Here is a 13,572-nt window from a genome sequence, read left to right as displayed (position 1 = left end):
TGTGCACGGCGTTATAATAATAAAGCAAGCCCAGTGACCTGTACCTGCAGTGACAGCTAATGTCCTGTTTCTATGCTTTCTGTCTTCTGCATAATGAATGGGGCATGTACTATTCTTTCATTGTTATTATGATTTTATATAGCACTGGCACAAATTACACAATGCTTCAGTTCATGTCCCGTAACTGATGCTAGGAGGGGCTCACAATTTAAACTACAACTGAAGCGTCCTAAAAGCCAGTCTAATTACGTTTTTTAAGGCCCCCAGTATAGGTTGCCAGAGAGCCCCGCCCCGCCCAGTTTTATAAGTAGCCCTGGAGAGCCATCTTAATACAGGTGACCAGAACACCCCACCCTTCCTGCCCTCTAGGATAGGTTGCCAGAGAGCCCCCCCTTCTTTGTGGTGAGAGAGGGCGCCAGCAACCCACCTCTCCTGAGATCCACGCGCAGCCCAATTTTCTTCCTCCCCCTAGGCATCCTATCTCTTTGGTAGCCATGCCCATTGTGATGAAGTAAAGTGTCACGTCATCACAGGGGGCACTATTACCAATGAGATGGTGGAGGAAGAAGATGTGCCCTGCATATATCCCTGGAGAGGTGAGTTAACATACCCAGTCAGGATGTGCTCATCCACAGGTGGAACAAACGTATTCAAATAAGTTTGGAGGAACCCTACATTGTAACGGTGTGGGTTAAGCAGGATGACTCTGGGCCATCCAGAGGCTTTCTAATACTGAGGCAAGTATGCAAATTATGGGGGAAAGCTATGTTGACGCTACATAAATAAAAAAAATAACAACAATAAAAGCTATCAGATTTTGGTACGTGTAAGGATGTGTAAGGAAACCCAAGCACCTGTGTAGAACATACACTCACCTAAAGGATTATTAGGAACACCATATTAATACGGGTTTTACCCCCTTTCGCCTTCAGAACTGCCTTAATTCTACGTGGCATTGATTCAACATGGTGCTGAAAGCATTCTTTAGAAATGTTGGCCCATATTGATAGGATAGCATCTTGCAGTTGATGGAGATTTGTGTGGGATGCACATCCAGGACACGAAGCTCCCGTTCCATCACATCCCAAAGATGCTCTACTGGGTTGAGATTTGGTGACTGTGGGGGCCATTGTAGTACAGTGAACTCATTGTCATGTTCAAGAAACCAATTTGAAATGATTCGAGCTGTGTGACATGGTGCATTATCCTGCTGGAAGTAGCCATCAGAGGATGGGTACATGGTGGTCATGAAGGGATGGACATGGTCAGAAACAATGCTCAGGTAGCCCGTGGCATTTAAACGATGCTCATCCCCCACACCATTACACCACCACCAGCCTGCATAGTGGTAACAAGGCATGATGTATCCATGTTCTCATTCTGTTTACGCCAAATTCTGACTCTATCGAGACTCATCTGACCAGGCAACATTTTTCCAGTCTTCAACCGTCCAATTTTGGTGAGTTCATGCAAATTGTAGGGGTCTTCTGCTGTTGTAGCCCATTGTAGTCTGCTGTTGTAGCCCAAGGTTGTGCGTGTTGTGGCTTCACAAATGCTTTGCTGCATACCTCGGTTGTAATGAGTGGTTATTTCAGTCAACTTTGCTCTTCTATCAGCTTGAATCAGTCGGACCATTCTCCTCTGACCTCTAGCATCAACAAGGCATTTTCGCCCACAACACTACCGCATACTGGATGTTTTTCCCTTTTCACACCATTCTTTGTAAACCCTATAAATGGTTGTGTGTGAAAATCCCAGTAACAGAGCAGATTGTGAAATACTGGCACCAACAACCATGCCACGCTCAAAATTGCTTAAATCACCTTTCTGTCCCATTCTGACATTCAGTTTGGAGTTCAGGAGATTGTCTTGACCAGGACCACACCCCTAATTGCATTGAATCAACTGCCATGTGAGTGGTTGATTAGATAATTGCATTAATGAGAAATTGAACAGGTGTTCCTAATAATCCTTCAGGTGAGTGTACAACTTTCATGCAAATAGCGTTTTAGCCGAGATTTGAACTTTGCCACAGTGCTGGACCCTTCTACAATATGATGGTGATCACTACCTGTAATATGGGCCCTGATATCACGAAAGGGCGGAAAACTGATGTGTGTGTTTACGCAAGCAACACACCGTGCATGCTCACTGTATGTATACATTGCATGCATTGCTAGTATGACACACATCATACAAGCAACATGCATATTGTGTACACAACGCAAGCTGCCCGTGCAATTGCCAGTAACATTTTCATGAATCAGAGCTACAGTTAAGGTGGCCTCACAAGAAATAATAAAATTATCCCATTTTTATGGCAATTGAATAAAATAATTAAAAAAAAGATTGGTTGGCAGAAAAAATCAAAAGCTTTTTTTTTTTTTTTTCTTTTTAATCAGTTCGAGAAATCTGATCAAATTTCCTGTTTTTTGGGGGGGTTTATAGAAGAAGATCGGCCATGGCATATTTTTCTGTTCAGGTTCTATGAAAATGTAATTTTTAGGTTAGATAGTAAATTTTAAGATTTTTAAGAGTTTTCAATATTTGTTTTTCTTCATAATTGGGGATCTTCTCAAATATTACAATCAATCAGAAAAAAATAGTAGCAGTTTAGTAGTAGATTAGTAGTAGATTAGGAGAGAAAATGAAGGAGCACTAGGAGAGGGAGGGAAGAAGGTGGTCCGCCCCTAACCCGCTAACAGAGATAATAAATACTTAAGGAGGGTAGGGAGGAGTTGTGGGTGTGGACTATATAGCAAGATTGTGATTTCTTTAAAAGGGGAGGAGCTAGAACTACTAAATCTACCACTACAGTATATCTATGTCCTCAGTGACTTCATCTAAGCTACCAGGACGTAGATACACGTCTTGTAGTAGCACAGCTGTGCACAGCTCCGGCAGTATCTGCTGCAGCACTAATTGGTGAAAGGGAATATATGTTCCCTCAGCCAATAAGATTGATTTTCACTATTAAAAATACTTTTATTTTCTCATTTCATAGTGAAAAATACACATTGTAGCATTATTTCAGAATAACTCTAAATAATGCAACATATATATCCTCAACATAAATTGTGACAGGAACATAATCTAAGTTTTGTGATAAACAGTAGAAATACCCAAACAAAAACTTGTGGTTTTCTTTTCTACAGTAAAGACAAAAGACAAACACTTATATAGCGCTTTTCTCCTGGCGGACTCAAAGCGCCAGAGCTGCAGCCACTAGGGCACGCTCTATAGGCAGTAGCAGTGTTAGGGAGACTTGCCTAAGGTCTCCTGCTGAATAGGTGCTGGCTTACTGAACAGGCAGAGCCGAGATTCGAACTCTGGTCTCCTGCGTCAGAGGCAGAGCCCTTAACCAGTACACTATCCAGCGTTTTTTATTTTTAATCTGGAATTAGTAAAAGTGAGAAATATGTTTTTTTTCAATTTTTTTTCCTATTAAATGCAGAAAAATAACATTTTTCAAGGGAAAAATGCCATACAGTGAAAGCCTAGTTTGTCTTAAAAAAACCAACAATATTTATTTCATTTAGTTGTCATAAGTAGGGATAACATTATTGCTTATTAAATAGGGACATAGCTCAAACATTAAAACTGCTCTGGTCCATAAGGGGGAAACAAGGTCTAGATGCAAAGTGGTTAAGCATACACAGTGTCTGAGCATGAATGCCGTTACATATTTGTATTCCAACAATCAATATGACACATTTCAGAATCTGCCTTGTTGAGTTTTAGATTTAACTGGAATTTACCTCTATTCTGCCAAAGCTTCTCTGTTAATCTATCTCCATGCCTGGAGCTTCTGTACTAACTAGTTAAAGAGGAACTTCAGCCTAAACAAACACACTGTCATTAAGTTACATTAGTTCTGTTAATTAAAATAGATAGGTAATATAATCTCTTACCCACCCTGTATGAAAAGTACAAGAAAATGTTTGATTTCATGAGGGCAGCCATCTTTTTGGTTAAAGGAGGTGACCGGGAGCATGAGACACAGTTCCAACTGTCCTGTGTGCTGATCACCCCTCCCAGTTGCTAGGCAACGTGAATATCAACATAAGAAATCCCATCATGCTTTGCACAGCGTCAGGGGAAAAAAGCCCGGGCAGTTTTCTTTGATGGGTGGGGCTTAGCTAAAAATGCAGCTAAAATGATGCTTTGGTAAGAAAAACAAAGTTCTGATGCCGTGAAACTGTTAAAGAAACACCAAGCCTTTTCAGTTCTGCTGAGTAGATTTTTAGTCTGGAGGTTCAAGGTAGAAAAAGGGTGGGGCTACCCTCGTCAATGGACAGGGAAGTTAGTACAAGTCTAGGGTCTGGATTGGCACAAGACAAGTTAGTATTCGCACAGCAGAGCGACCCGGTCTTATGAGTGTTCAGATTAAATTCCAGGGCAGATATTTGCCTCTAAATTCCATCACTGAATCAGTCCTCAACGACTTATTTTTGGAAACAGGTTTACTTTAAGAAGTCCTACGGTTGTTTTCTTTTTCTCCTCAAACAAAAGAAAAAGCCGAGTTTACAAGCTTATAAGCCGGTCTTCTTTTCATGTAAAAGGAAGCAGCGCAAACTTGAGAAGAAAAAGTGGATTGTTTTGTATTGTGAAATTATGACAAGTCTAATTTAAGTCTCCAGGTAATTTCCTATGAGTAGGTGGTCCTTGCTTTTATGCCTTTTGTGCTGCCAGGCAGGGGTCTCCTCCCTCATCCACTTTTATGCCTTAACAACTGAGCAAATTAAGACGTTCAAATGTACAAATGTTCAAATTGGACTGAAGTTTGGCTCACGTGACTGTGAACACCACAGCTTTATATATATATAGAAACATGGGATTTAATTGCTATAAAAAGCCCCCTTTACAGTCTGTTTCTCTGCATTCTCTGTCAACTCTTTCACTACCAAAGACTTGCAATAGATGGCCAACAAGGTACTGTGACCAAAATAAAAAAAGTATTACAATTAACCCCAAATATTTTTACGAAAACAAATATACGTAAGGAGTGACTTTCTGAACAACGATGGACAAAAAATATTTCTACATTTTTACAAAAATATTTACAAATTTGAACTTATCCAGGAAGAGAAACTAAATATGCTCAGCAAAGCTAGAACCCCTAGCTCCCAGCTGTCCCTCTTTTACAGGGACAGTCCCTCTTTGGAACCCAGTCCATCTAATCCCTCTTTCATCCTCATTTGTCCCTCTTTCAGGAATGATGTACAGATCTAGGTATTCTTTGTATTTTTCTACTGAAAAAAGTGTTTAACTGACTCTAAACTTTATTCCCATCCTTTAAGTTCATATAGTTCTTACTTTCGTATGTTAATATGAAGAAAATGAGCCAGGATAGAAAGGACCAGTGTGGTTTGAGTTATAAAACAACATACTTTTCTTATTAAATATTTACAGTATGTGTGACTAGGGGTGTGCCAAGGGCATGATTAGGGGTCTGACAGGGGCATGCCTTAAAGGACATCCGAGGTGAAAATAAACTGATGAGAAAAACAATTGTATCTATTCTCCTCCTCCTAAAAATGACATTTTTAGATATCCCACAGTTTTATTTTTTATTTAAATCTGTTTTTTAATGTTTTACTTTTTCATTGTCTCTGCTCAATGACACCTTCATTGAAGTATGCCAGAGCTCAAATCTATGAATAATTGACCCTTTTTATCTCTTTTCTGCTATCAGAAGTCATTTACTGACAGGAAAGTGTTTTATGGCTGTAATTACTTATCAGTGAGGGTTATGCTATAGCCTGACCCAGTCCAATCCGGTCCCGACCCAGAGAGAAACTGTCACTTGCATACCTCATTTTCACTCTTTCAGGTAAACAAAGAAAATAAGGGACACAGCCTAGTTATTTGTGTGCTAGGCACTGTGCATACACATGTCTACCTTATTATGTCACATGTCACCTCGGGTATCCTTTAAGTGTCCCTCTTTCTTATCTTTTCTTTCTTAGGTTTGAATTATAAACATTTTTCTTATGGAATCTTTATGGTATGCATGACTAGGGGTGTGTAGGGGTGTGGCAGAGGCATGATCAGGGGCATGATCAGGGGTGAGGTTTAAGTGCCCCTCTTTCTTATCTCAAAAAGTTGGGAAATATGAGAACCTGTTAATCAATAAGCTGGGAAATTGTTAATTAATCAGCAGGTAGAAGCTTTGATTGGCTAAAGTTACCCATCAGGCCATTTTTACACCTGATTTTACGTTGCGGTGCGATGCCATGCTCCTGCCGCATCCCATCGCAATGCAAAACATGACAAACACATGACCCTATGGCAGAGTGTGCCGCCAGAATCATATGCATAGCGCCGCTCCTCACTCAGTGATGCACTTTCTGCTAGACAGGAACTATGTCACGGGATTCCTAGCAGTCTGGGCATGTGTGCCTCAATGCTTCGCACTCAGCCATTCACACTTACTGCATCACCCGTTGACTTCCATTCTGGCACAACGCGACGCTGTAAGTGTGCTAGGCCCCATTGACTTTCATTGCCATTGCGTTACCCTGCGGTTAAACAAGGTAATGCAACACACACTTGCAATGCAAGTGTGAAGGGGCCTCAATGGTCCACAATTGATTGAACAATCTTACCATTTCTATGTAGTATAAGGGACTACCTAAAGTATGCACTCAAAGTATAGTCATTCAGTTTACCCTTCTACTACATACATTTGGAAAGATTGTAGAATCAAAGTTGTACCATCGATGGGCATCCTTAGTTAAAGTGGATCCAAGATAAACTTTTACTCATTGCATAATTGTGTTCATTTCATATAGTTTATAGGGCATTCCTCAAGCCAAATACTTATTTAGTTTTTGTTTTAATATTCTAATTCCCTATAAACTAAACAAGCCTTGCCCACAGCTCCTTTTGTGCCTTGGCACTGTAGCAAGGGCTCATGGGAGCTCAGTCTGGGCAGGAGGAGGGGGAGGTGTTACTAGCCACTGATTTCAGAGGCAGAGGGGAGGAGAGAGGAGGAGGAGAGGGACTGAATTTACACACAGGCAAGCTGATAGCATCTCCAGCCCTCAGCCTGTGACAATGTGACAAACAGAACATGGCCACGCTCATTGTATCACAGGAATAAATAATCATAAACTGTTGAAGCTGCTTGCAGCTAGATTTGCTGTGTAAACTATCTAAACTTTAAATAAGATATATAGACAAGTTACTTGTTATAGTTAGTTTTTGTTAGTTTTTCATCTCAGAGCTGCTTTAAATGTTCTTATTGGAATTGGCGGAGAGTTGCATGCTGGGAGAATTGGGTATTGCTAAACCTTCAGTAACAAAAACAACCTACAAACTCATCACTTCAAGCTAGTAGATCAATTCTAATATATTTCTTTGATTGATTATGCCTTAATAAAGAGACCATTGAAACTCATTAACTGGGGGGAGTGCTAACTGCTATTACTGACATCTGTAAAAGTGGCATTGAGCCAGAGAGATGGCATTATCCAGTGTCATCCCTACTTTACGAAATACAGTATCCAGGTGAACTGGTTAGTCTCAACTAACCGGCTGGTCATTATGTAGAGCAGCACATAGCAGAAACCAGTTACAAGAGCTCTGGGCACCAGTTCACTTTACTTCCTGCAGCTGCCTCTTCGTATGGCTCCCGGTGCACAGCATGGTATTTAGCACAGTACAGCATAACATAGTAAAGCACAGCACAGCATAACATGGTACAGCATAGTATAGAGCAGCATGGTGCAGGCTGCAGCACAGCATAACATAATACAGCACAGCATAGTATAGAGCAGCATGGTGCAGCACAGCATAACATGGTACAGCATAGCATGGTGCAGCATAGCATAACAGCAGAGCATAGTATAGAGCAGCATGGTGCAGCATAGCATAACAGCAGAGCACAGCATAGTATAGAGCAGCATGGTGCAGCACAGCATAACATAATACAGCACAGCATAGTATAGAGCAGCATGGTGCAGCACAGCATAACATGGTACAGCATAGTATAGAGCAGTATGGTGCAGCATAGCATAACAGCAGAGCACAGCATAGTATAGAGCAGCATGGTGCAGCACAGCATAACATAATACAGCACAGCATAGTATAGAGCAGCATGGTGCAGCACAGCATAACATGGTACAGCATAGAGCAGCATGGTGCAGCATAGCATAACAGCAGAGCACAGCATAGTATAGAGCAGCATGGTGCAGCACAGCATAACATAATACAGCACAGCATAGTATAGAGCAGCATGGTGCAGCACAGCATAACATAATACAGCACAGCATAGTATAGAGCAGCATGGTGCAGCACAGCATAACATAATACAGCACAGCATAGTATAGAGCAGCATGGTGCAGCACAGCATAACATGGTACAGCATAGAGCAGCATGGTGCAGCATAGCATAACAGCAGAGCACAGCATAGTATAGAGCAGCATGGTGCAGCACAGCAAAACATAATACAGTACAGCATGGTATAGATCAGCATGGCACACAGTGGTGTAGCTAAGGAGCTGTGGGCCCCGATGCACGTTTTACAATGGGGACCCCAAGCACTCTATACAAAACAATTGCTACTGCGCACCAAAACCTGACAATGGCAACTACAGTGTCAGAGGTGCAAGAAGGGGATGGGGAACCGTTTGTTAATGATTACCACTATTTAAAGTATCTATAGAAGTGATGATTATGAGCACAGGACCAATAGAGAGCTAATACTGTAGTTGAGGGAGGGCCTTTTGGGGCCCCTCTGGCCCAAGGGCCCCGATGCGGTCGCTACCTCTGCATCCCCTATTGCTACGCCCCTGATGGCACAGCATAACATAGTACAGCACAGCAAAGCATGGTATAAAGCAGCATGGTGCAGCATAACATAGTACAGCACAGCATGGTATAAAGCCGCATCAGGCAGCACGGCATATCACAGTATAGTCCAGCACAGCACTGTACAGAGTTGCAGGATTCTCACACTCACTTTTTATGGGCATGGAAGGAGGCATAGGTGAAGCTTTTCCCTTCATACTCCCCGAAGAACTTGCTCTCGCTCAGCCGTATGTGGTAGATCTCATTGGCGGAGCAGCGGCTGTAGCTATTCTGCCATTGGTCAGGCGATGTGGGGTTATTATCTCTGCAGATAAAAGAACATCAGAGAACATTGCTGGCTACACATCTTACATAATAAAGGGAGAAAACACGTAATGGTCACCAGTACTGGGTGGTGGCTGCAATATGTACTATCCTTCATAGAAAGCCACTCCTCTTCCATGCTCAGCCGCCCCCTTCGGGTAGCAGCCGCCCAAGGCCCGGGCTTTTGTAGCCTTTCCCGAAATCCGGCTCTGACCACACTACCGCCACAGGACAGAAAGAGAGCTCCTGCGTACTTCCTTTTTTTTTTTTTTTTTTTTTTTTGTAATAAAACTTTTTATTGAAATAGTTTTTTTTTCATACAAAGAAAATAGAAATACATAAACATAGTCTGGAAAGCAACAAACAGTGTGAACTGGGGAAAGTACATGTGGCCCATGATGACCATATTTTGGTCAATACTTTGCTTCTATACACTGTTAATAACAGGGCTGTTTTTAGTCACAAGCCTAGAGGAGGGGGCATCATAGAGCTATTCTTAGAGGACATCTGAGGTGACATGTAAAATGATGAGATAGACATGTATGTACAGTGTCAAGCACACAAATAACTATGCTGTGTTCCTTTTTTTTTCTTTCTCTGCCTGAAAGTGTTAAAAATCATATTTGCAAGTGACAGTTTTTGTCTAGGTCAGGACCGGGTCGGACTACAGCGTAGCCCCCACTGATAAGAAATTGTAGCCATAAAACAGTTTCCTGGCAGAAAATGGCTTCTGAGAGGAGGAAAGAGATAAAAACGTTCAATAGTTCATAGATTTTAGCTCTGGCATACTTCAATGAATGTGCCACTGAGTGAGTGAATGAATGACCATTAAACAGTAGAAACTTAAAAAGTAGATTTAAATATAAAATAAAACCGTGGGATGACTAAAAAAAAGTCATTTCTAGAACAAGGAGGATAGATACAATTGTTTATCTCATTATTTTATTTTCACCTCAGATGTCCTTTAACACACTAGTTTATGGAATACTTGTACAAATCTGCTAGTTCAGGGATGCATGGTACAGCAGAGTCTCTGTTATCCAGAATTCAGGCAACCAGAAGTCTCAACTAACCAACATGCCTGATAGATGACGGTGGCCTCTGTTTTGGGGTGTTCTATGGGGTTTGCACTGGTGCAAAATACTCCCCGAGCCTCAACCGATCCTCCAGCGAAGTCCTGCATCACCTCCCGGGCTCCTAGCGGCTTCCAGCGTCCCAGCATGCAACTCACCCTGTCACATGACCCGATGCGGGTCAGCTGGCACTTCAGCTTCTGTGCACGGAAAGCTGCTAGGAGCCCGCAAGGTGGTGTAGGACATCGCTGGAGAATCAGTGGAGGCTCAGTGAGTATTCTGTCTGCACCTGGGGGGGAGATTAGTGCTTTTTTTGCCGATTGCTCAAGCAACCAGCAAGCACATGTGTCCGGCATCAGGCAATCCCCGCCATTTCTGGATACTGTGGACTTTGCTGTAATTTACACCTAAATAAGCACAGCTAAGTAACATACCAAAGGAGGACTGAATAGCATTGCAGTTACAGTGGTGTGAAAAGCTATTTGCCCCCTTCCTGATTTCTTATTCTTTTGCATGTTTGTCACACTTAAATGTTTCTGCTCATCAAAAACCGTTAACTATTAGTCAAAGATAACATAATTGAACACAAAATGCAGTTTTAAATGATGGTTTTTATTATTTAGTGAGAAAAAAAACCTCAAAACCTACATGGCCCTGTGTGAAAAAGAAATTGCCCCCTGAACCTAATAACTGGTTGGGCCACCCTTAGCAGCAATAACTGCAATCAAGCGTTTGCGATAACTTGCAACGAGTCTTTTACAGCGCTCTGGAGGAATTTTGGCACACTCGTCTTTGCAGAATTGTTGTAATTCAGCTTTATTTGAGGGTTTTCTAGCATGAACCGCATTTTTAAGGTCATGCCACAACATCTCAATAGGATTCAGGTCAGGACTTTGACTAGGTCACTCCAAAGTTTTCATTTTGTTTTTCTTCAGCCATTCAGAGGTGGATTTGCTGGTGTGTTTTGGGTCATTGTCCTGCTGCAGCACCCAAGATCGCTTCAGCTTGAGTTGACGAACAGATGGCCGGACATTCTCCTTCAGGATTTTTTGGTAGACAGTAGAATTCATGGTTCCATCTATCACAGCAAGCCTTCCAGGTCCTGAAGCAGCAAAACAACCCCAGACCATCACACTACCACCACCATATTGTACTGTTGGTATGATGTTCTTTTGCTGAAATGCTGTGTTACTTCTACGCCAGATGTAACGGGACACGCACCTTCCAAAAAGTTCAACTTTTGTCTCGTCGGTCCACAAGGTATTTTCCCAAAAGTCTTGCCAATCATTGAGATGCTTTTTAAGCAAAATTGAGACGAGCTTTAATGTTCTTTTTGCTTAAAAATTGTTTGCGCCTTGGATATCTGCCATGCAGAACGTTTTTGCCCAGTCTCCTTCTTATGGTGGAGTCGTGAATAGGGATGGTCGGAATGCCAATTTCCGATTCCGCGGTAAATCCGCATTCCGCCATTGCCAAATTACCGATTCCGCCTTCCGCTACCAATTTCCGCATTACAATGCGGAATTTCCGCCGGAAATCGCGGAAATTCCGCCCGACTTTAATATCTATTTTCTCAAAAACTATAAGGTCTTTTTGAAAACTTTTTTTTGCATCTTGTTCAGAAGATTCTGTTTAATAAACCCTGAAAATTTGGTGTTTCTAGGACTTAGGGGGGCTTTGCTATTAACTGTTAATTCGGCGGATTCTTACTGTAATGTAAAATGCAGAAAATAGTCAGATGCAGATTTTCTGCATTTTACATTACAGTAAAAATCCGCCGACTTTAGCGGTCAATAGAAAAGCCCCCTTAAGTCCTAGAAACACCAAATTTTCAGGGTTTATTAAACAGAATCTTCTGAACAAGATGCAAAAAAAAGTTTTCAAAAAGACCTTATAGTTTTTGAGAAAATTGATGTTAAAGTCGGGTGGAATTTCCGCGATTTCCGGCGGAAATTTCCGCGATTTCCGGCGGAAATCCGCCTACCGCACTAGAATTATCGATTTCCGCATTCCGATGCGGAAATGCAATTTCCGATCGGAATTTCGGAAATTGCATTTCCGCGGAATCCGAATGAGCATCCCTAGTCGTGAACAATGACCTTAATTGAGGCAAGTGAGGCCTGTAGTTCTTTAGATGTTGTCCTGGGGTCTTTTGTGGCCTCTCGGATGAGTTTTCTCTGCGCTCTTGGGGTAATTTTGGTCGGCCGGCCACTCCTGGGAAGGTTAATCACGGTTCCATGTTTTTGCCATTTGTGGATAATGGCTCTCACTGTGGTTCGCTGGAGTCCCAAAGCTTTAGAAATGGCTTCATAACCTTTACCAGACTGATAGATCTCAATTACCGTACTTTGTTCTCATTTGTTCCTGAATTTCTTTGGATCTTGGCATGATGTCTAGCTTTTGAGGTGCTTTTGGTCTACTTCTCTGTGTCAGATAGCTCCTATTTAAGTGATTTCTTGATTGAAACAGGTGTGGCAGTAATCAGGCCTGGGGGTGACTACAGAAATTGAACTCAGGTGTGATAAACCACAGTTAAGTTATTTTTTAACAAGGGGGGCAATCACTTTTTCACACAGGGCCATGTAGATTTGGAGCTTTTTTTCTCACTAAATAATAAAAACCATCATTTAAAACTGCATTTTGTGTTCAATTAGGTTATCTTTGACTAATAGTTAACGGTTTTTGATGAGCAGAAACATTTAAGTGTGACAAACATGCAAAAGAATAAGAAATCAGGAAGGGGGCAAATAGTTTTTCACACCACTGTATATGGCAGATGCTATGAATGTGCCAATTAAGCAGTAAAAGTGTTAGATTTGGTCTGCATTGATTGTTGCAACTCCTCTGGATTTCCAGCATAATATTCCCATCCATTAAGACCAAGGCTGTACATAAACAGTATGATTTTTTCATTAACCACTTAAGTACCAGCAGTTTACTCACCTGGGGCTTTCTCCAGCCCCTTGCAGCCGACTGTCCCACGCCGACCGCTCCGCTCCCCGACGCTGTCCCGGTCTCGGTGCACAGTGCAGAGGCCGACCGCGGGGTCGGCCTTACTGCGCCTGCACAAGCCGCCACTGTCAATCATCGCCACGTGGTCCGTGGCGTGGGACCGTCGGCTTCAAGGGGACGGAGAGAGCCCCAGATGAGTAAACCTCATTTTTGTTATTTAGCCTGATAACTCCTTTAAGGACCAGAGACCACTGGTACAAGAAACGGCGGACGATTACCGACGAATTGCCGCACATACCCGCCTCAATCGTCATCACTGGCACACCTCGGGAACCTGGGCCACCCACTCTGCCATCTCTATGACGGCAGAGTTCCTGTGAGCCGGTCAGAAGCAGCTTTCATTGGCTCCTGACCCTGCCTATCAATGGCC

At 42.3% G+C, this 13,572-nt stretch overlaps 1 protein-coding gene across 7 annotated transcripts in view; it reads right to left on the bottom strand.

Moving 5' to 3' along the window:
* The window catches only part of LOC137562723 (potassium channel subfamily T member 2-like), a 413,123-nt gene that overhangs the window by 93,041 nt on the left and 306,510 nt on the right, over positions 1-13,572 (bottom strand). For all 7 annotated transcript variants that reach the window (XM_068274345.1, XM_068274348.1, XM_068274349.1 and 4 more), the window contains one exon: positions 8,966-9,118. In XM_068274345.1, coding sequence (XP_068130446.1) covers positions 8,966-9,118 — 153 coding nt within the window. The remainder of the gene's footprint in view (positions 1-8,965; positions 9,119-13,572) is intronic.

The sequence above is a fragment of the Hyperolius riggenbachi genome, chromosome 3, assembly GCF_040937935.1.
Source record: "Hyperolius riggenbachi isolate aHypRig1 chromosome 3, aHypRig1.pri, whole genome shotgun sequence".
Taxonomy (NCBI): Eukaryota; Metazoa; Chordata; class Amphibia; order Anura; family Hyperoliidae; genus Hyperolius; species Hyperolius riggenbachi.
Note: the sequence above shows the minus strand (reverse complement) of the source record. Positions and strands in the feature narration are given on the sequence as shown.